General features: G+C 38.4%; 3 protein-coding genes across 3 annotated transcripts; 1 reads left to right on the forward strand and 2 right to left on the reverse strand.

The window, feature by feature from the left end:
- Nucleotides 1-1,741: 1,741 nt before the first annotated feature.
- Nucleotides 1,742-2,671, reverse strand: LOC111154000 (putative olfactory receptor 10D3). Its single transcript, XM_022513350.1, is given in 1 exon segment — nt 1,742-2,671. A coding segment is annotated over 1 exon segment (930 nt).
- Nucleotides 2,672-14,629: 11,958 nt separating this feature from the next.
- LOC111154001 (olfactory receptor 10G4-like) lies at nt 14,630-15,178 on the forward strand. The gene has a single exon (XM_022513351.1). It carries the CDS (start codon nt 14,630-14,632, stop codon nt 15,176-15,178), a length of 549 nt encoding a protein of 182 aa, XP_022369059.1.
- A 2,259-nt stretch (nt 15,179-17,437) lies between these two features.
- LOC111153925 (olfactory receptor 10G9-like) lies at nt 17,438-18,372 on the reverse strand. Its single transcript, XM_022513241.1, is given in 2 exon segments — nt 17,438-18,300; nt 18,303-18,372. Coding segments are annotated over 2 exon segments (933 nt in total).
- Nucleotides 18,373-24,018: the final 5,646 nt, after the last annotated feature.

The following is a 24,018-nucleotide window of genomic DNA, read 5'->3' on the forward strand; positions in this document are numbered from 1 at the left end:
AGTAATTTGTTGTACTATAATGCAAATGGATACAATACACAGATAGTGCCATGGATTCAGGAACATTCAAATAAAGTAAATAAGGTGGCCCTGGACTAATAAAGTAGAGATATTAGCAACTGTTAGAGTAAATCAGCTAGTTTTATATAAATACTTGATTTCCATCATAGACAGGTAGATGTTACTCCCACAAATACTTCTTCCCTTTTACTCTTTGCATAAGTAATTTAGTGGACACTCTGTTCTGATCCCATCTGACACTAGTCAGATACACAGTTTTAAGTTAATCAGGCCGTGACCAACTGAATGGATATTACAATGGGGTGGAAAGGAGTTGAGGTTCTTATTTTCCCATCATTGTTTATTTCTACTTATATCACCCAGAGCACTTTCCTCATTATGTCCAATGTCTCACTGTTTGTCTCTCCTGCAGTTACTTAACATCCTTGTGCCTCCATTTTTTCATATATAATTGAGGAGAGTAAATGTATCCACCTAATAGAGATGCTGCTCAGATTACATTAGTTAATATGTGCAAAATATTACATGTTAATGTGAAAAATATTAGAACCGTAAATGGCATATAAAAAGCAAGATATAAGGGTTAGCTTGATTATACAGAATTTATGATTTTTCACTACTTCTTATAAGGCAGTGAAGGTTTAGTTCCAGATTCAGACTCCTTTGTGACAATACTTCTCTGACTTCACTTCTTTGTGTCAATACTTATCTGATGAAGATAGGTTTCTTCATCTTTAAAAAAAGGATATCACAGTATTTACCTCTTGGGATTTTGTGAGTTAACTTAGTCAATACATGGAAAACGCTTAGAACACCATCATACACATGGTAAGATTTTTCAATGACAGCTTACTGTTCTAGATGTTTGAATGGATGACTGAACAGATAGGTAATTGGCCTGAAATTCATTTTATTAAATGTTAAAATTTAAGTGTTGAAAGATTTAAAATTAGTAAATATTGTTACTGGGTCAATTTCAATTAATTACAGATATATTTTCAAGAAACAAAAAGTATCTATAGTGTATAGAGAATTCTAGCTCAAAAAGCCTCTCCTCTAAAATTTACAGGAATCCACTCTTTTATCTTATAAGAATAGATTAATGACCAACTTCTCACTTGAGATATAATGAGTAAATTTCAATGCCAGACATCTCTGAGGGCCAAAGGAATAAAGCTCCAAATGGAATTATTGTCTAATGGGAGCATATCATTAAAGCCGAAGTTATAAATTAAGTTTAAACCTAAATTTACCAAATGGTACAATCCTGCTTTTAAGTTTTATAGCATGTCAACCATGAAACCTAGCTTTGTTGAATGGCCAGAGACAGACTGTAATAGAATAGAGTAAGGCATACATTTTGGAAGGAAGGATGGGAAGAAGAGGGAGAGAAGGAAGGAAGGAAGATAGGCCATGGCTTCTAGAAACTTGAAGATTTGTGGTAATTGATCAAACCAGAGTTCCAACAAGTGCAGCCTGTGTGAGGCAGAAAAAGTACATTGTTTTGGCAAATTAAAAAGAGATAAGGCTGGGTTAATCTGGAAAGTTTCCATGTAGGATTAAATCAGTGGCTCAGGGGACCCCTACCACGTGACTGTCAGGACACCTAAGGAACTGATAATAACTTTGCCTAGTTCACTATTCGGCCACAAACCCATTCTAAAGTAGTGGATCAGAAGCAACTTCACAAAGAATTTCAGAGAGGAATTGCCCCCATACCTTATGCCCCCGAAATGTGGACCATTTGAGTGAATACTTTTCTCAAAGCCAATTTCACATCCTTTTTTCTTAAGGTGTAAATCAAAGGGTTGAGAGAAGGAGTGACAATATTATTCAACACCTGAATAACAGAATCTAGCCAGGGGCTGGATGCAGGCCTGAGATAGATGAGCATCACCAGCCCATAGAACAAGAAGATTGAAATCAGGTGGGCACTGCAGGTTGAAAAAGCTCGGTGCCTGCCTTCAGAGGTGCTGATTTTCAATATGGAAAGGACGATGTGACCGTAGGAAGTAAGGATAAGGAAAAAACATGTAAGAGTCACAACATCCACATTAGTAAAACTCACCATCTGAGCTAGAGAGGTGTCTGCACAGGCCAGGGGCAGCACCACCGGGATATCACAGAAGAAATTGTCCACCTCACTGGGGCCACAGTAGGGTAACTTGAAGACCAGAAATGTGAGGATACTTCCATGTAGGCAGCCACCCAGCCAAGTGCCCAACGTCAAGCCAGTGCACACCCTAGGATTCATGATGATGGTGTATCACAAAGGGTGACAAATAGCCATGAAACAGTCATAGGCCATCACGGTGTACAGGAAACACTCAGTGCCCCCCAGGAAGTGGTAGAAGAGTTGGCAGGCACAGCCCTGGTAAGAGATGGTCCGGCTTTGCCCCATGAGGTAGAGCATCATTTTGGGGGAACTCACGGAAGGGAAAAATATGTCAAACACAGACAGGTTTCCCAGGAAGAAATACATGGGGGTGTGCAGGGTGGAGGAGACCAGAATAGTGAGGAAGATGAGCAGATTTCCCAGCAAGGTGAAGAGATAAAAGGCCAAAAATAAGACAAAAAGCATGTTCTCCAACCTTTCAGTATTGGGAATTCCCAATAAGGTGAACTCTGTCACAGAAGTGTAGTTCCGCATGTTCGCACACTGGGGCATCCTGGAGAAGTAAAGCAATAGTCGTGACAGATCACAAATGACTGTGAAAATACCTTCTGAGTAGAATTATTTCCGAGGCAAGGGCCACAAGCAACAGGGGTCCAAAAAAGGAAAAGGAGACCAACACTAATCTGGCCCTGAAGCTAAGTCATGTGTCACCTCCAGCCTGTTTTTTCATGTGTTAAATTAAATCACAGAGTAATATTTCTTTATAGTTGGCAAACCTCTTGCAGGAATCAACTCTTATTATCAATTTTATAATAGTTTCTCCCAATCTGATTTATCATCACACAATCTGGTGCATTTCAGAGTCATCTTCTCCAAGGAAAATTTGTCATCAGGTAGCCATCTTATTTTAATATCAGCCAAGTTGTAATCAGTTGGTGGTAAATAGGCCCTACTTATTTTTACCTTCAACAATACTCTTTCCATTCTCCAGTGTTTATATTCAAGAAGAAAACTAGACCATTCATATTTATAAGCTACCCACACACTAGAAATGTATCTTTCTGAAGCTAGATTTATTTATTTACTACAGAGCTCACAAATCTAAATTTCAATAACATTAATATCATTAGCTTTATTAATGTCAGCAGATAAACCTAAAAAAAAAACCCTTGATTATATTTTCAGAAGGACAATATCTCCTTCTGCTCATTTGTATCCAATTTTATGTTATCCTTCCATATTTGTCATTGGATATAACTGATTTCCCTCTGTGATCAATATTTGTTCATAGGAAATCATCTGATAAATATATTCATACCAGCTTATGAATTGCTGATATGTTACTATCTCCTACATTATCTTCATTTTAACAAGGATAAAGTCTGATGGACAAAAGTCTCAATAAGTAGAATTTCTAGCAAGAATAAGAAAGTAGAGAAAATAAGAGCTCAGCAGACCATTCTTGAAATCAATCTATAGAGCCACACCCCTATATAAAGCTTGTCCTGCTCAAAGTGTTTGAAAAGAATATGATCCCAGCAAAGATAGACAGGAAGACAAAAAGACTCTTTTTCAGCCCAAAATGCAGTTTAAATATTGAGTTTAAGCCATGACAAGTGATTTAAGCTCAAAAACATTCATTTTTTGTCAACTTGCTAGAAATATAAAGATGAATAAAATGAAGTATTCTTCTTGTAAAATCTTACTCAAGAGGTACATAAAATTGGTTTATAAACCTGACCCTATCTCTGCCTTTCACTAACACTGGGGCCATAAACTATTTAATATCTCTGGGCCTCAAACCCTGCAAAAGAGTAATGGGTCATAATACTGTCTGCCTCATAAGGTCTTTGTGAGGATTGAATGAGATAATGAACATGAAATGGTTACCTCAGTGCTTGGCACTTTGTAGTAAATGTTCGATATTAGTTGAACAACCAACCTTATGCATGTAAGACACAACCAACCTTATGCATGTAAGACTGTGATAGTATGGGTGATAGTATGGTAATGACAAAAGCAGATGTGATGGAGATATAATTAGAAATGTATTTGAAAAAGATCTGTGAGATTTGAAAAAGCAGACAAAGCATAAACATGGTCAACTGATCTTTGAACAAGGAGCAAAGGCAATACAATGGAGAAAATATGGTCTTCTTAACAAATGTATCTGAAACAACAGGGCATCCATAGGCAAACAGATAAATCTAGACACAAACTTTACACCCTTCACAAATGAATCACAGAGATAAATGTGAAATACAAAAGTATATATAAGATTCCTAGAAGATAACATAGAAGAAAATCTAGAAGACCTTGGGTATGGCAATGACCTTTTAGATACAGCACCAAAAGCACCATCCATTAAGGAAAAAGTTGATAAGATGAACTTCATCATAATTTTCAAAAATTCTGCTTTGCAAAAGACAGTCAAGAGAATGAGAGGACAAGCCACAGACTGGGAGAAAATATTTTACAAAAGATATATCTGATAGAGGACCATTATCCGAATTGTACAAAGAACCCTTAAAACTCAATAATAAGAAAACAAACAACCCAATTAAAAATTGGGCCAAAGTCCTTAATAGACACCTTACCAAAGAAGATGTACAGATGTCAAATAAGCATATGAAAAGATGTTTTACATCATATGTCCACCAGGGAAATGCAAATTAAAACAATAATGAAATATTGCTACAAACTTAATAGAATCAGCCAGAATCCAGAACACTGGCAGCACCAGATACTGGTGAGACTGTGAAGCAGTGGGATCTCTCACTCATTTCTGGTGGGCATGTAAAATGGTACAGTTGCTTTAGAAGACAGTTTGATGGTTTTTCACAAAACTAAACATAATCTTACCATACAATCCAGCAGTCTGCTCCTTGGTATTTACTCAAAGGAGTTGAAAACTTATATCTACACAAAACCCTACACATGGATATTTATAGAAGCTTTAGTCATAATTATCAAAACTTGGAAACAACTAAGACATCCTTCAGTAGGGGCATGAGTAAATAAACTATGGTACATCCAGAAGTGGAATATTATTCACCACTAGAAAGAAATGAGCTATCAAGCCATGCAAAGATATGGGGGAAACTTAAATGCATATTACTAAGTGAAGGAATCCAATCTGAAAAGGCTACATACTGTGTAATTCCAACTTTACGACATTCTGGAGACAGTAAAGAAACTAGTGGTTACCCGGGTTTAAGGGCAAGGGTAGGATTATTAAGAAGAGTACGGATTTTTAGGGCAGTGAAAACACTCTGTGTGATACTAAAATGGTGGACATATGTCATTATATATTTTCCAAACCCATAGAATGTACAACACTGAAGGTGGGCCCTAATATAAACTATGGACTTTGAAAAATTATAATATGTTAATACAGGTTTATCATTTAACAAAGTACCACCTGGTGGGGAATGTTTGATAATGCGGCAGGCTGTACATATGCCAGTGACTGCGGTATATGGGAAATCTCTGTTTTCTGTTCACTTGTGCTGGGAATCTAAAATTCCTCTATAAAAAAATAAGTCTTTCCTTGAGAAAAAGGAGAGAAAGACACTCAGGTTAGGAAAATGTTATTTTCATTAGATCCACAGAGAGTATTAGGTAAATAATACCGACAGAATTAAAAGATCTCTTTGTTGACTAGAAGTGCATAAACTCTCCCTTTAATCTGAACCTTTCTGTTTCTAGATCAACAACCGAATTCACAAAGGTTTGCCCCAGGAAAAAGTGTAAATTTCACAAATTACCTTAGATCCACTTTTGAAATATTTCTCAGTCCTCCCCTGCTGTCCGCACTCAATGACTCATCTCCATCCAAAGTTATTTTCAAGAAAGAACGTAACATCAGTCCAAAAAAAAAGGTTTTTTAAGACCACATGTTGCGTAATCATAAAGTCATTTGGAAAAGGACTAAATTTCCATCACAGAAGATTTTCAAGCAGAATGTATAGGCTCATCTCTCGGGGAAATGAATGAAGGAATTAATTCTCCTGCAAAGGAAGGTAGACAGCATGTTTTCCTCCAACTGGAAATTCTAAAACCTAATATTATTAGCTTTTTATAAATTTTGTGTTTCACTATCACCACATTCACTGAAATTTTCCTTTTATGCCTTCATTTTCAATGAAGGAATGAAAATATGCCCCTGTTATAGGAAATTCTCTTATTAATAAGAAGAGTGGATTGATATTGATAAGATGTCAAGAGTAGGTATAATTTCCAATTTTTGTACCATCTGCAAAATAGATTCACAAAGAATCCATCCCCTTCAATATCACCACCTACTCCTACAAACCACTTTCCTGCCACACAAGCACACTTTAATCTGACTTCACCCCTTCATTTCTTTCTGAGGGCACAATTACTATGGGTCGCTGAACTCAGCCACATCTAAGAATTTTCTTAAGTTCCAGGATTCTCCTTCTTCGGTTGGTTGAGGAGGGGAAATGAGCAGGACAAATACAGAGTAGAAATAGGACAGAGAGAGAGACAAGAATCGTATAAGCAGAACAAAAGTTAAAGAGAAGCAGGCAAAGTTTTAGACACATACCAGCTAACGAAAAACACATCTAACATGGTAGAGAGATTTTTCTAGTTTCTAGGCAAGAAGAATGTGTTCATAAGGCTAAAACCCTATTTTGGTGTAGGATGCCACACACAGAGCCAAGGTTTTGCACTCTCTGCTCTCAAACCTAAGACACATAGATTCCACACTCAGCCCTGCTGTGTAGTCTGACCCTGAAATTCAGGATTTATGTTTTCAAGCTGGAGAGTTTCTTTTGAGACATATCCCCAGTGGCCCAATACTCAGACTTACAAAGCATGAATGAGCAAAGGGAATAATTAGAGAACTTTCTCTCCTTCCTCATACCCCTCTTCCATTATTTACCTCATTGTTTCATAATGACATACACTCATCATAAAAGTAGCATTGCAACTTTATATGCTTTTTGGTAAATATCCATTAAAGCAAGAAAATATACCACAGTTCCTCTGCCTTACCATTACCAATGTTAACAGTATGGTGTTTTCTTTCCAATCACTGAACCACATGGTTATGGTATATTTTGAACTACATACAATCATACCACATATGTAGTTTTGCATGTCTCCCTTTTAATTTCAATTTTTAAATTAACAGGTTTCCTTATATTTCCCAAAATAAATTAAGCAGGTAGGTAGATAAATAGATAAGTATATATATAAATTACACTGTGATAAACCTCTTAGCTCATACAGTTATCCATATTTGAGACCTCATTAAAAATAAGCTAACCTATGGGGTGCTGGGGTGGCTCAGGAGGTTAAGTGAATGACTCTTGGTTTCAGCTCAGAACATGGTCGCAGGGTCATGAGGTCGAGCCCCATGTCAGGCTCCTCAGTGTGGAGTCTGCCTGGGATTCTCTGTCTCCTTCTCCTTCTGCTCGTACCCCTGCTCACTAGCTCTCTCTCTCTCTCTGGTTAAATAGATAAAATCTTTAGAAAAAAAATAAGCTAACCTAAATAGAAATGCCATAAGAATTAATGAATATTGTTTTTTTAAGATTATTGGCAAATTACTTTGTTGGCAGCAGTGCTTATGAGGGCCAATTTTACCAGCATTATGTAATAACATATTTAAAAGTTGCAGTTTTTATCATAAGCAATTGACAACCAACTATTTTTAGATATTAATTTTTGGTAACTCTTAAGGCTAAACATGTTTACAAATGTCTATTATTTTTCCTTATAGCAGCTAAAACAATGTGTTGATGTTAGATTAGACTAACAGAGAAATGGAATAGAAGAGAAAACATAAAAACATTTTCCCTGAATATACAGATAATTGACTTTAAGTCAAAGCTGATATGGAAGATCTTGGAGAAATTTTTTTTTCAATAAATGATGTTTGGGCAACTCAGTCAATAAGGAAAAGATACATTTAATCTCTTGCCACATACCCTCTACAAAATCAATTCCAGGATTTTCTAAATTCTAATCTGTAAGACAAACAATACAACTTTGTAAGTTAAACTGAGAAAAGTATTTCTGACCCTGATACAGAAACTAGTAACAATAAAGTAAACATTGATAATTTTGGTTGCTTTCAAACTGAGAACAACATTAAAAGAATGAAAAGGAAAATCGAAAAGAAAAAGTGAAAATCAGAGGTGTTATTTATAGTACATATTACTCATAATGACTCATATCACAATATGTAAAGAACGCCAATAGTGTATATTTTATTTTATTATTTTTTTATTTTTAGTATGTATATTTTAAAAACAAGCAATTCAGTATGAAAGCAGGCAAATGACCTGACTGGTCTTCACCAAAGAAAAATAGAAATAGTCGATGAACAATAACAAAAAAATCTGCTCCATCTCTTGAAGAAATAGGGAAATGAAAATTTATATTGCAATAAAATTTGCTTAAATATCAAAATCATCAATTACTAGAACTTTCACATTGTTCAGGGGACTATAAATTTATAGAACCACTTTAGAAAATAGTTAATCATTTTTGTATAAGGTGGGAGATATTTCCCTCATAAGACAGAAATTTCTTCATAGAAACCCAATCACATGTGGATCAAAATAATGTATGCATATTCAAGGCAGAATTTTTGCCATAGCTAAAATTTGAACACACAAATGTCTACCAAGAACATGCTTTGCAATGTAATAATACACATCAATATAAAGAATGAATTTATAACTATGACGTAGTTATAATGTAAAGCACAATTTTAAATAATAGAAACTAGAAATTAAGTAGTAGCACATGATCCCACAAATATAAATTCTAAAAAGACAAAGTTTAGCAATTGTTTAGTAGTAACTTCAAAATTAATAAGAAATCAGAATTACAGTAGAAGTCATGATAGTTGAATGGGAGAGGACTGACTTCAAGGAAGGGATATGTGAGGGCTTCAAGATTGTGAGCAACATTTAATTTCTTAATTTGTGTGGTGGTGACATTGTTTGCTTTATAATGAACTTTAACTGTACATTTATGCTTATGAGCTTTTATCTAGATAAGTTATATTTCACAACACAAGCAAATGACTAAACTAGAAATTAAATAAAATTTTATAAAAGTTTAAACAAATTAAAAATAAAAACAGTTGAATTATCTGTTTTCTATTCTGGCCTATGATATGATAACAGGGACTGGATTTATTCTCCTGCCATAAATATAAAACTAGAGCAAAAAGTATAAAAACAGGTATTTTCAGCTATGAGACAATAGGCAGAACAAGACTGTAACCCCATACAGAAGAAAAACAAATGGCGTGAATACTTCTGCTGGGAGGCACATTCTAGACTGTGATAGGTGAAGAAGATATGCCAATTGTCTTTCAGAAAACTGAATAAGTAAGAAACTTTCCTACACATCCTATAACCCCAACATTACCTTGATACAAAAAACTAGTGAAAGACATTGCAAGAATAGAGCTATTGATTAATATCCTTTATAAACACAAATACAAAAATTCTTAACAAATTTTATCAAATCAAGTCCTTGATATTTGAAAAATAACTATACATCATGATCAAGTGAGGTTGATTCCAAGAAGGTAGGTTTGGTCTGACATTTAAAACTCAAGCAATATAATTTATCATATTAATAAACTAAATGATTGTCGCAATAGATGCAGAAAATGCATTTGACAAATTCCCAAATGCATCCCTGATAAACACGGTAGCAATTAAGAATACAAGGAATCATTCTCAACTTATTAAAAGAGAAAAACAAAACCAAAAAAACTACAAAAAACACACCTACCTTCATACTTCATGTTAAAAATACACAACATTTTCTGCCTAAAATCAGGAGCAAGGTGAGGACAATTAGGCAAGAAAAAGAAATAAAAGACATCCAGATTATAAAGAAGAAGTAGACTGTCTACATGTGTAGACAACATGATCATCTATATACAAAGTCTGGTGAAATGTCTACAAAAGCTACAAGATCAAATAAATGAGTTTAGCCAAGTTGTAGAACATAACCATTATACAAAATCAACTGTATTTCTATTTATTAGCAATGAATAATTAGAAATTGAAAATGCTAAAACTACCATTTAAAATAGCATCAAAATAGAAGATAGTGATAAATCTGACAAAAGATGTGCTAGAAACCTGAACATGGAAATGATACAACATTATTGAGAGAAAGGAAAGAGACTCAGTATTCATGGTCAGATATTGTTAAGGGGCCAATTCTCTCAAGTTGATCTGTAGATTCAGTGCAGTTCTTTTTTTTATGATTTTATTTATTTATTTGACAGAAAGAAACACAATAAGAGAGGGAACACAAGCAGGGGGAGTGGGAGAGGGAGAAGTAGGTTTCCCGCTGAATAGGGAGCCCGATGCCGGGCTGGATTCCAGGACCCTGGGATCATGATCTGAGCTGAAGGCATATGTGTAGGGACTAAGCCATCCAGGCACCCCTGGTTCCTTCCTTCCTTTCTTTTTTTTTTTTTTTTAAGATTTTATTTATTAAAGAGAGGAAAAAACATGAATGGGGGGCGGCTGAGGGAGAGGGAGAAGCAGGATTTCCGCTGAGCAGAGAGCCTGATGCGGGGCTTGAAACCAGTACCCCAAGATCATGACCTGAGTTGAAGGCAGATGCTTAACCAACTGAGCCACGCCTGTGCCCCTAGATCAAGTTTTCTTTGTTTCACAAAGCCCTTTTCCTGCTAATTAAGACATACATTAGTTCTAGTAGGAAAGTGTATTTTCCCTTTCTTTAGTTATATTAATTCAAGTTTTAAAAAATCAACTTTCACAGAAAATCTAGATGTGTTCTAAGAAGGTACAAAGGCAGAAGTCCCTGAGAAAAAAGAAAATCTCCGAATCAGACAAGTGAGGTGGCATCCATACTTGAAAAACTTACAGTCTGCCAAGCCCTGGAGGGGCTTATATAAAACCAAGCTAAACAAGGCATTTGGAAAACATTCTGAGTATTTATCATCATGGAGAAGCATGATCCTCATCCAGAAAGACTCAAGGGTCAAGGCAATACCTCCTGAGGTGTCAAATCCATTTTAAACTCTGTTATTTAAAATATTTGTTTTAGTGGCTCAGTCGTTAAGTATCTGTCTTCACCTCAGGTCATAATCCCAGGGTCCTGGGTTCGAGCACAATACTGGGCTCCCTGCTCAGCAGGAAGCCTGCTTCTCCCTCTCCACTCCCTTTGCTTCTGTTCCCTCTCTCACGGTGTCTCTCTCTGTCAAATAAATAAATAAATAAATAAATAGACAGCATGGTACTGGCATAAAAACAGACACATAGACCAGTGGAACAGAGTAGAGAGCCCAGATATGTACCCTCAACTCTATGGTCAAATAATCTTCAACAAAGCAGGAAAAAATATACAGTGGAAAAAAGACAATCTCTTCAATCAATGGTGCTGGGAAAATTGGACAGCTATATGTAGAAGAATGAAATTCGACCATTCTCTTACACCGTACACAAAGATAAATTCGAAATGGATAAAAGACCTCAACGTGAGCCAGGAATCCATCAGAATCATAGAGGAGAACATAGGCAGTAACCTCTTCATATCAGCCACAGCAACTTCTTTCAAGATATGTCTCCAAAGGCAAAGGAAACAAAAGCGAAAATGAACTTTGGGGACTTCATCAAGATCAAAAGCTTCTGCACAGCAAAGGAAACCATCAACAAAACAAAAAGGCAACCCACGGAATGGGAGAAGATATTTGCAAATGACAGTACAGACAAAAGGCTGATATCCAGGATCTATAAAGAACTCCTCAAACTCAACACACACAAAACAGATAATCATGTCAAAAAATGGGCAGAAGACATGAACAGACACCTCTCCAAAGAAGACATACAAATGGCTAACAGACACATAAAAAAATGTTCATCATCACTAGCCATCAGGGAGATTCAAATCAAAACCACATTGAGATACCACCTTACACCAGTTAGAACGGCCAAAATTAACAAGACAGGAAACAACATGTGTTGGAGAGGATGTGGAGAAGGGAACCCTCTTACACTGTTGGTGGGAATGCAAGTTGGTGCAGCCAGTTTGGAGAACAGTGTGGAGATTCCTTAAGAAATTAAAAATAGAGCTTCCCTATGACCCTGCAATTGCACTACTGGGTATTTACCCCAAAGATACAGATGTAGTGAAAAGAAGAGCCATCTGTACCCCAAAGTTCATAGCAGCAATGGCCACGGTCACCAAACAGTGGAAAGAACCAAGATGCCCTTCAACGGACGAATGGATAAGGAAGAAGTGGTCTGTATACACTATGGAGTATTATGCCTCCATCAGAAAGGATGAATACCCAACTTTTGTATCAACATGGACAGGACTGGAAGAGATTATGCTGAGTGAAATAAGTCAAGCAGAGAGAGTCAATTACCATATGGTTTCACTTATTTGTGGAGCATAAGAAATAACGCGGAGGACATGGGGAGTTGGAGAGAAGGGAGTTGAGGGAAATTGGAGGGGGAGATGACCCCCCATGAGAGACTATGGACTCTGAAAAACAATCTGAGGGTTTTGAAGGGGCGGGGGGTGGGAAGTTGGGCCAGCCTGATGGTGGGTATTGTGGAAGGCACGTATTGCATGGATCACTGGGTGTGGTGCATAAACAATGAATTCTAGTACACTGAAAAGTAATTAAAAAAATAAATTAAATAAATAAATAAATAAATAAAATCTTTTTTAAAAAAATAAAATAAAATGTTTGTTTCTATCGCTTGTTCTTCCTGTGGTTTTGTCTATTCAAGAAGAACAAGCATCTTACTTGTCAAAAACTGAGAGTTTCTTTAAATTTAGAATTTTACCTTATGACCCAAACTTAGTTGTTAAATTGGTAAGTAGCAAAAATTGGCAAAACCTTAGCACTTTTCATTGATGAGAATTCATCATTTTGCTTTTATTCTTCTTCGGCTTTGGCTTATACTGCTTAGTCATGGCTGCAGGGTGAGCTTTACATGGTTTTATGAAACACTCAAATTTCTATAAAATCACAGTAAATAGAGTGCTTTCTTGATAAAACGTAACATTTACAACTCTGAGCTGAAACAACAGAAAAAGCCTGTTTTTATCAGATACACCAGAATGGAGACATGTCGCTGCCATTACTCTATATGGCAGAAGAAACTTAGAAATTGGTAAAGAAATGCTCTTTTTCTATCAGAGAGTTCCAAGTGTTGAACCAGATTCCTCTTCATTTCTTCATCCCTCTTTATGTGTTTTCTCATTCAATGTATATTTTCGAGGACCTTCAGATCACTCAAAAGAAAGAGAGAAAGAGAAAGGAGAGAGGAGGGAGGAAGGAAGAAAACTGCTGAGCCCTGGAATAATAGAAATCCTAGAAAAAATAAACATTATTTCAGACTACATATTTTTCCTTTATTTTTTTTTAAGATTTTATTTATTTGACAGACAGAGATCACAAGGAGGCAGAGAGGCAGGCGGAGAGAGAGGGGGAAGCAGGCTCTTCACTGAGCAGAGAGCCCGATGCGGGGCTCGATCCCAGGACCCTGAGATCATGACCTGAGCCGAAGGCAGAGGCTTAACCCACTGAGCCACCCAGGCACCCCATCCTTTATTTTTAAAAGAACATTGGTGTCTGTTTTATAGCAAATATAAATATTCTGTCTTGGAACTCAAAACCCAAGCATGAGGTTTGGACTTCTTTACTAATTAAGCAGATGTAATGCTTCATGGCCCCTCAAAATACATTCTGACATGATCTGATGATACTTCAGAAGGAGGATGAGGAATAATAAAATTTATAAATAGAAATGAACATAGGATGAGAGGAGGTGGGGAAAAGGACAGTACTCTGACCATTATTCTTGAGGCTGAGGTCAGATTTCACAACTGGTTAGGGGGCTATGATCATTGCTTTGCATCAAACAGATGAATCCGTGAGGCTAAGCCCTTGCTGAGGTCCCACCCTGACACAGCTGCTGCTTCTCAGGGAGCTTCATGAGGGCAGTTTTCTCAGCCATTATGGATGAAGCTTTCTTTAGAAATCTGTATTTATAGTGGAAATCCTCTGATGATGACAGACTGCATCTGTATATAGGGCTGTGGTTTGTACACATGTGTGCATGTGCTTGTGTGTACTTTGTGTGGGGAGGATGGTTAGAGAGGAAAAGGGAGAGAGAGAGAGAAGTATGGGTAAAGACTTACCCATGGAAGAGCATGCCAACTCTGGAAAGTTGTTGCTTCTGGTATAACTTTTCTAATTCTACAGAAAATAAAATATGCAATTTACCCCTCTTTTCTACTTGGCTGATTGGGGTACTGTGATAAGGAAGTGACCAATCCTCCTCAAAGCCCCATGAAAGTGAAAATGCCATGTAACACATAAATGACAATTACATCTTGTGTTTTCTATCAGTGAAAATGCAGTTACCATGATATATGATCTCAGTAAATGTTGTGTTTGCTTTCTTTCCAGTAAGGACAGAGCTCCATATATGAAAAGAAATGACCAACATGAGCATAGTGACAACATTCTTCCTCATGGGTCGTCCCGATGCATCAGCACTGGACATCTCCCTCTTGGGAATCTTCTTGGTGATTTATGTACTCACTGTGGTGGGGAACCTCCTCATTCTGCTGGTGATCAAGGTGGATGCCCACCTCCACACCCCCATGTACTACTTCCTGACCAACCTGTCCTTCATTAACATGTGGTTCTCCACCATCACTGTACCCAAAATGCTGATGACCTTGGCGTCGCCAGGAGGCAGGGCCATCTCCTTTCCCAGCTGTGTGGCCCAGCTCTACTCCTTCCACTTCCTGGGGAGCACCGAGTGTTTCCTCTACACAGTCATGTCCTATGACTGCTACCTGGCCATCAGTCACCCGCTCAGGTATGCCACCATGATGGGTGTGAGAACGTGTGCCCTCCTGGCCATCAGCACGTGGCTCAGTGGCTCTCTGCACTCTGCTGTCCAGACCACACTGACATTCCGTCTGCCCTACTGTGGGCCCAGCCAGATCCAGCATTACTTCTGTATGATTGAATGCTGAGTAACTGTCAAATATGAATGTGAAATAATAACATTTAGAGACATTAAAAAATGGAAAGTTTCTACCACTACGACAACCATATCAAGTAACTTCAAAATATACAACACAATAATAAAACTCACCCAGAAATGAGCATTTGAGATATAGGAAGGAATAGAAAGTTGAAAAAATCAGACCTATAAGCAAATCTGAATAACTATTGCATCATTAAAAATAATGTTCTGTTCTTAAACTTAAGAAGTCATGATTTGTAACTTCTGGTTTTATCTCCAACATGTAAAGAGTTGAAAGCTGTCCCTTGCCTGATTAAAACAAGGCAAATTGGGATATACTGAAAATCAAGGCTTTTCGTGGACCCATCAGAGAGCTGAGGTCACAGGGCAAACTGGCCTGGGACAGTGATGTGTAATTAACATACAGCAGGCTGCCCATTGTGACCTTCTCTTCTGTGTTGGTTTTAGAATGTGGCCCACCTATGAATGGTTGTCAAACTTTGTTACTGATTTCAAATACTCTCATATCACATTGTCTCACATATGAATATCCTGCCAGCAGACAGCCTTTGGAGGAAAACTAAATAGAATTCCTCCCATGTCTCACCCACTAACAACTCACTCCATGAGAGCCCTGTGCCTTCTGTTTCTATCTAATGATCTGAAGCACTATCAGTAGGGCATCTGACTCCCTCACACTTGCCGCACAAATTCCACAATTTTCAAAATTCTAATATGGCTTTCCATGGCCCCTGCTGAGTGGGTGAACTAGAGGAATAGAGTGATAACGAGTCTGTAGGGTTTCACCATCTCCTTTGATCTAATATGTATGCCCCCTGGTCATTGTGATAATATGGGCATCCAAACACAGAAACAAGGTCCCTCAAAATACTTTGATAATGACAACGTTGAAGAAGGATAAGACCCTTATTTATACCCATTTTGAAAATGTTCTCCCATCCTGACTTTCTTTCTCTCAATTGAATGAATGAATTAATGAATAAAATCTCAAAAAATGTTTATTATGAATCACTATCACTCAAACCATTTCTATACATTCATTTAATCCTCATAACAGTATTTTGAGAGAGTGTCATTTTTGAGATGGTAAATTGAGGTACAAGTCAGAGAATTATTTCAAAACTAGTTTGAGACAATATTTGCTTTTGTTTGGGTGCAAGTATAGCATTTCTTTCTTTCTAATTTGTAAAAGAAATGTTGAAATCCCATGAACAGGTTACTTAAAGATATTTTCATTTTTCTACCTTCCACATAGGAAACATCATTGGCCCCAGCCTACAGTGTGGGTGTTCCATCCTAGACCAGGTTGTAGTTTGGTACAGCAGGATTTCCAAGACTCTAAGAGGGTAGGAGCAGGAGCTCCCTGGGCAGACGACCCTCTGGCACCAGCTGCGGTAAAAGAATCCAGTGTTGAATGGTTTGGTGCTAACTGTGGACATCTGGTCAGATAGCACAGGAAATCAAGGTCAGAATATGTGGTGGAGACCAATGGCTTCTGTCCTTACTTTCCTCTTGATTTGCCTCACCAAGGCTGGGAAACTGCAGGACCCTGGTAAGGTGGCAGTTGTTGGCAGTTCCTGAGAGGAGCACGTCAGCACCACAGCCTGTCCCGACAGACCCACCTGGAGAGTTAAGGAGCTGCTCAGAGCTTAGAGCTCTTTCAGTGTGGGAGCAATGAACATGGTCACGATGTGCCAGGTGGAGGGGTGGTCACACTGAGATCCACACACAAACACAGATGTGATGGAGAAGGCAGTCACACAGCTGCAACCATGAATCAGTGACTCTGATATTTGCTTCTGTCCTTGGACACTATGCTCAGGAGTATAATTCCCAAGTTGTTTACATAAACCTCAAGCAAAAATTTTTTTAAAAAGCATATTACAAAGTTAGGTATATGACTAAAACAACCCTGGTGTCTGAGTTCCAAGCAGAATACATAATTTTTAAGAAGGCAAAACTATGTTGTATGTCAACTGTAGCTCAACAAAATGGAATGAAAGATAGAGAAAAAATTCACAGGGAAAAATTTGATAGACCAAAACTTAGGCAAGTTCATCACCAATAAAATTTAATTCTGACTTTTAAAAAATTCCTCAGACAAACCTGTGAAACAACTATTTCTGAGTGGATGGTTTTGGAGAACATTTAACACTGAGAACTACACATGTATATGTTGCACCTTGGTGACTGAATTATATTAGTATTTTTTTTTAGAAAAATGATGATATCTACTTTCCAGTGTTTATTTGCTCCGGGAAAATGTTACTATGTTTATAAGCTTCCATAGAGCTTTCTTCACTTCCTTGTTTCTCAGAGTGTATACCACAGGGTTTAGAAGGGGTGTCAGTACCGTGTAGAAAACTGCCACAGCCCCATCCAAAGCATTCCGGGAGCCTGGCCTCAGGTAAATGAAAACACAGGGAACAAAGAAACAAAGGACCACAATGCAGTGGGAGGCGCAGGTCTGAAAGGCTCTGTGTCTCCCCTCTGAGGTGTGGATCTTCAGGATGGACCAGACGATGGACACATAGGACAGCACTATCAGGAGAAAGCAGCCTGAGGCCACGACCCTGATATTGACAAAGATCACCATCTCATTGACAGAGGTGTCTGCACAGGCCAGCTTGAGGATGGGAGGGGCATCACAGAAGTAATGCTGGATCTGACTGGGCCCACAGTAGGGAAGACGGAATGTCAGTGTGGTCTGGACAGCAGAGTGCAGAGAGCCACTGAGCCACGTGCTGGTGGCCAGGAGGGCACAAGTCCTCCCACTCATCATGCTGGCATACCTGAGCGGGTGACTGATGGCCAGGTAGCGGTCATAGGACATGACTGTGTAGAGGAAACACTCGGTGCTCCCCAGGAAGTGGAAGGAGTAGAGCTGGGCCATGCAGCTGGGAAAAGAGATGGCCCTGCCTCCTGGCGATGCCAAGGTCATCAGCATTTTGGGCACAGTGACGGTGGAGAACCACATGTCAATGAAGGACAGGTTGGTCAGGAAGAAGTACATGGGGGTGTGGAGGTGGGAATTCACCTTGATCACCAGCAGGATGAGGAGATTCCCCACCACAGTGAGTACATAAATCACCAAGAAGATTCCCAAGAGGGAATGTCCATTGCTGGAGCATGGGGAAGACCCATGAGGAAGAACGTTGGGACGAGGCTCATGTTTGTCATTTTCCACGCCTTTGGTACCTCTCCCTATGGGAATAGAGAGAGCACCTAGCATTTAATTGAAAACTGAAAACCCATTTTCGCGTGTCAACTTCATCATTCCTGGCAGATAATGCAAGAGTTAAACTCAACTTGCTTCATCATCATCCTCTCTTTCTCTCTCTTTTTCTCTCTCTGTCTCTTGCACACCCACAAACACATGCACACACCAGTGAGGCACACACAGATCTATGCAGTAGAAAGCCATAGAAATCCATTGTATAACTTCTGGTTATGTGTCATAAATGATGACAAATTTAGCAACACAAAACAATGCAAATTTCCGTTCTTACAGTGTTTGAGTCAGGTGAGCTGGGTGTTCTGCTCAAGGCTGAAATCAGGATGTCATCTGAGTCTGGAATTTCATCTGAGGCTTGGGACTGAGGTGTCTGGCTTTCTAGCTGTTAGTAGGAATCTTCGCCCTCAGCTGTAGAGCCCACCCGCAGGTCCTAACCCCCCGGCCGTCTGATACCATGGCAGTTTACTGCTTCAAGGCCAGTAGAAGAATCTGTCTCCAGTTTTCTGTGACAAAGTGTGATGTAACAAAATGCATCACAAGTGATATCCTGGTGCAGTCTCAGGTCTCGTTCTCACCCAAGGGGAGGTGATTTATCAAGGAGTGTTCACCAGGGGGCAGCAATCAGGGGGACCTCTTCGAACTCTATTTTCTCTCCAGAGTTTATGTGGAAACTTAAGAACCAAGAATTTAATTGCTGATAGGGCTGCACACTTCAAAAGTCTACAGAACAGCTGAATAATTCTCTGGGGTCCTCATAGGTAACTCAGCAGTAGTAATATCAGATGAGACATTATAAGTATTAAATAAGACAGTAGATGTGAAGTCCTTAATAAAGTGTCTGGCACTTGATAGCTGCTCAACAAATGATAATGAATCATACAAAATTGCCTTGTGATACAGAACCGGCTTCCTATCTGTATCTACCAATATCTATCTATGTACCAATCTACCAGAGTGGGGGAATGAGAGGGAGAATAAATTGTCTTTGTGTCATAGAAACATCTCAATTTCAAAACTAGACCTTTTTTTAAAGATTTTATTTATTTATTTGACTAACAGAGATGCCAAGGAGTCAGAGAGCGCGGCAGGAGGTGGGGGAAGCAGGCTCCCCACTGAGCAGAGAGCCCAATGCAGGGCTCAATCCCAAGACCCTGGGATCATGACCTGAGCCAAAGGCAGAGGCTTTAACCCAGTGAACCACCCAGGAACCCCTCAAAACTAGATCTTTGAGGAAGGGTTCATCACTGGTATTTGACTGATGTCTCACTACAGCCATCACCAGCTTATAAAGGGAGTTCCCTCAGGGGAGTTTGAGAAACTCAATGCTGTGACATGATTCCTGCAATCTTCTGTCTGACCCAGAAAATACCAAGCCTTGTACTCTGTTGGCTCCATACTCCGTTTACAATAGGCTATCCTTTATAAGGTTCTAGGAACATATAATTTATACCTGTTCTCCCAAAACATAATCCACTGGCAGTTTTCTAACATATAACCTTCTGTCATAAATATCTAGATATTTAGATGAATATGGCTTTGTTAGAGATAATATCCCTCTCTCCATCTTCCACTCTCATACTCATAAATTCAGGCAATGTCCTTATAGGAGAAGACATCTCCATCAAGGATATGCCTCTTATTTAAGACCTACTACCTGAGACAGGAAGAACAGAACCAACACCAGAGGAAAGGATGTTGCCAGCTTGATGTAAAGAAATTTCAAGAAAAGGCAGGCTGAATTGATTTTTAATCCAAATTAGCTTTGAGTTCAGAATTGTTGTTAATTATTCCTTTTTTTAAGATTTTATTTATTTATTTATTTATTTATTTGACAGAGAGAGAGAGATCACAAGTAGGCAGAGAGAGAGGGGGAAGGAGGCTCCCTGCTGAGCAGAGAGCCTGATGCGGGACTTGATCCCAGGACTCCAAGACCATGACCCAAGCCGAAGGCAGAGATTTAACCCACTGAGCCACCCAGGTGCCCTCTTAATTATTCTTTGAGGGATGACTATGAAACTGGCTCCACAATATGAGAGAAGCCAGGATCTCTGATCCCAGCAAAGCTTAGACAAAATGTTTCCCATGTCTAGACAATGTGGCTTAAGCTACATCTAAACTGTAATTTTTATGGGTGAAGGAGAGTGGGAGGTTCAGATTTCCAGGTATGGAATGAATAAGCCATGGGAGTAAAGGCACAGCATAGGAAATAGAGTCAATGGTAATGTCACAGTGTTGTATGGTGACAGATTGTAGCTGCCCTTGTGGTAAGCAGAGCATAAAGTACAGAGAAGCTGAGTCAGTATATTATATACCTGAAAATAGAGCAACAAAGTATCAACTACACACAAAAAGATTTTGAAATCATATTTTTCAAATAAGAGAATAAATAAGAGAATCAGAATTATCATAATCATAGCTGTATGGATATCAGAATTGAAATAATGATACAAATAATGATACAAATAGGTATCTGACATTTCTATTTTACCATTGGGATCCCATATCCAGGATATCTTCGTATTCAGATTAATTGAAATATGAGCCTTTTCATCAGGTAAATTGCAAAGTAGACTAAGATTTAACACAGGACTACCAATTATGGTGTCACTCTGTGTGTGTGTGTGTGTGTGTGTGTGTGTGTGTGTGTGTGTAGCGAGGAGAAAAAGACAGATGGAGACAGAAAGACTTAGTAACACAATGTAGAGACATGTCTAACAATGCCCAAGCATCTTACCTCCCAGGGGAAGTTCAAAAAGGAAAGCAGGAAGACTAAGAGAAATCTACCATTTTAAGAACTCACCTTACAGTATGTGATTCATTTTAATATAAAACTCAGCTGGTTTTTTTTCTTCGAATTTTTTACTATCATTGTCAAGGCAGTAGTTTGCAAGTTATCACTCAAAGAACAGATATATCTATGATTCTTTGGTGAGAGTGGCTCATTTCTATCCAAGGACTCAAATAGTTGAAGTTCGGGGAATGAAAGGAAGATGGCTAGATGGATAGGAGCTTAACTTGATTTGGCGACCCAGGGGAAGGTTTCCTCTTGAGTCTTCAGGTTCCTTGATGAGCAGAAAAACAAGAGCAAGAGACTAATGAAAGGTTTTTAATAATCATGCATAGATGTCCCACTGTGTTTGCTTTTTGAACCCTCCTGAGAAAATTTCATGTCTTTCTGAAACTTGTATTTATACCTAAGAGGAAGGAAGAGAGACCTAGTTACCCTGTTCCCTCAACAGTGATGCAGATAAAGACACAACTGTGGGCTCTCAACTTAAACTTGTCCAGAATCCATACATAATCACCACCTGTCCCCACTCTCCATCTCAAGGCAACTCTCTCTTCCACTACTTTTTTAAGCTGAGTTTAAAATACCTAAATTCCTAAAACTTTTTGTTGCTTAGAGCTTTAGAGTGACTCTGCATAAGAAATACCTAAGGATACATAACTATTTCCCAGCTGTATACATAATAGGTTGCATTGCTCTCATAACTTTTATGGTCTTATAAGCAAGTATAAACACTTGATATATTAAATTAGTTGTACTTAATTTGTAAATAAGCTTTTCATGAACAGTATTGATTTCTTTGTCTTGAGGACATAGTCTTTTCTTATTGGTTTGTCAGGACATTTACTAATTAAGGTAACTAATTCCAGTTACTAATATCAACATTTATTGCTGACTTGGATGAAGAAGAAAGCTTCCTCGCACATAGTGTTCGTACAAATCTATGCAGTTACAGAGCCTTCTTTAGGAAAGCAATAGGACAGTAGTTGAAGTTAAGAATACATATACACTTAATTCCAGTAATTCATTTCAGGAATCTATTCATGATTATAAAAGCACCAGTCATAAGTGTCTTTATTCAAACATGTGCTTTGGGGAGCCTTGCTGGCTCAGTCGGATGAGTCTGTGACACTTGATCTGGGGTCATGAGTTCAAGCCGCATGTTGGGTGTAGAGATTGAAATAATATAAATAAATAAATACATAAATAAATAAATAAGTGAATGAAGTCTGTGTTCATACATGGTTTCTAGTGACAAAACAACTGAAAAGCAAGTGAATATTGTTACAGAGAGGGTTTAAATATCCTTACAGAGAAAGGGTTGAATAAATCATCGTGCTGCTACATCATGAAATATTAAGCAGTTATAACTGCACCAGTTAACTCTGAGTGGCTTTTGCAGGATATTTTCAATAATGCACAGAAGTGATGTTAGCCTTGTGCCATCTTTATAAAGAAAACAATGACAATTTGTACATTGTAGGAGTATAGATAAAGGAGAAGAAAGATAAAAATGAGATTATTAAATCTACAGTTGAGAGGTAGTATTGAAAAAAGGACAAAAAATTTAAAGATGAGAACAGAAGTATAGCATATATGATATAAACTGGTTGATTTAAATTATACACATTGTTATATACCTAAAGAAACCAGAAAATTAAAGATTTGGATTGACTTGCATTGATGTCCACAATAGCTTAAAAAAAAAAGTAAGCTAAACAAAAATTTACATGTCAATGGAAACACGTTTCCCCCATACACACACACACACACACACACTCACACTCATGTAACAAAGCCCTAGAAAAACCAATGAATCAAATTTGGAGGAGGAACAGGAAACAGGAACAGGCAGAATTATTGCAAAATCATGCTTAATATGTGATGACGGCCCACTAACGTTTCATGGAGGGCTCCAGTCCACAGCGGCTTACCATCACCCCAGGCATGAACCCCTTACCACCCTGCAGGATGCTGTCACCCTGCCTTTCCAATCTCTGTGTTATTAACCATGTCATGGCCATCCTCTGAATCATCTTCTCTCTCATGTGCCTTTTACTGCCCTTGCTTCTGACCCAAAGTCTAAGTTGACATATCTATTGCTCAAGTCTAGATCCCATGTCCGTGTTCCCTATTTGCTGGAGGGAATGGGAAAGCATCTGGTATTGCTGTTTCTATAGCAAAATGCAGCCCCAATTACAGGAAGAGGGCTTAAATGATACACAGCCAACCTGTGAACAAATAAGTATGCCAGTAAAGATCCATGGCTGTCCACTGCAATGACTGCACACCATCTGTATACATCCTTCCCTGCCTACTTACACACACACGATGTCAGCACCAACTGCAGCATGACTGTATGCCTCGCGTCACTCCCTTCACACATGGAGCCGTTCTGAAAAATCACCATTTATTCCATCCAGATCCAACTCTATCATTGGTTCTGAGGCAAGTCTAGTTCAACATTGTGTGCCCTATGGACAAAACAGTAAAATTACCATGAACACATCCTAGATATAATAATGGACTGAATGGGGGGAGGAAAATAAAATATGGAAACACACACATACCAAAGCAATGTAGAAATATATGTCAAAGGTACAAGACTTATTTTGCAACTGGTTATGAGGGAATAGCTAACATTAAGGACTTCTGTCTTCTTCCACACATTGTCTCATCAGGACGCTCAGCATGTCAGTGTCGTCAACGGGATGAATCACACCATTGTTTCTGCAAGACAAAACACTTACTGATCTTGCCAATTTATGCTGCATTCTTACAATTAATTTTTACATCTATATGT

The sequence above is a fragment of the Enhydra lutris genome, unplaced genomic scaffold (genome assembly GCF_002288905.1).
Source record: "Enhydra lutris kenyoni isolate GAN:26980312 unplaced genomic scaffold, ASM228890v2 scaffoldscaffold34, whole genome shotgun sequence".
In the NCBI taxonomy this organism is placed as follows: Eukaryota; Metazoa; Chordata; class Mammalia; order Carnivora; family Mustelidae; genus Enhydra; species Enhydra lutris.

What these genes read in the sequence shown, in the direction of transcription:
- LOC111154001 (XM_022513351.1), top strand. Translation starts at nt 14,630, where the DNA reads ATGACCAACATGAGCATAGTGACAACATTCTTCCTCATGGGTCGTCCC.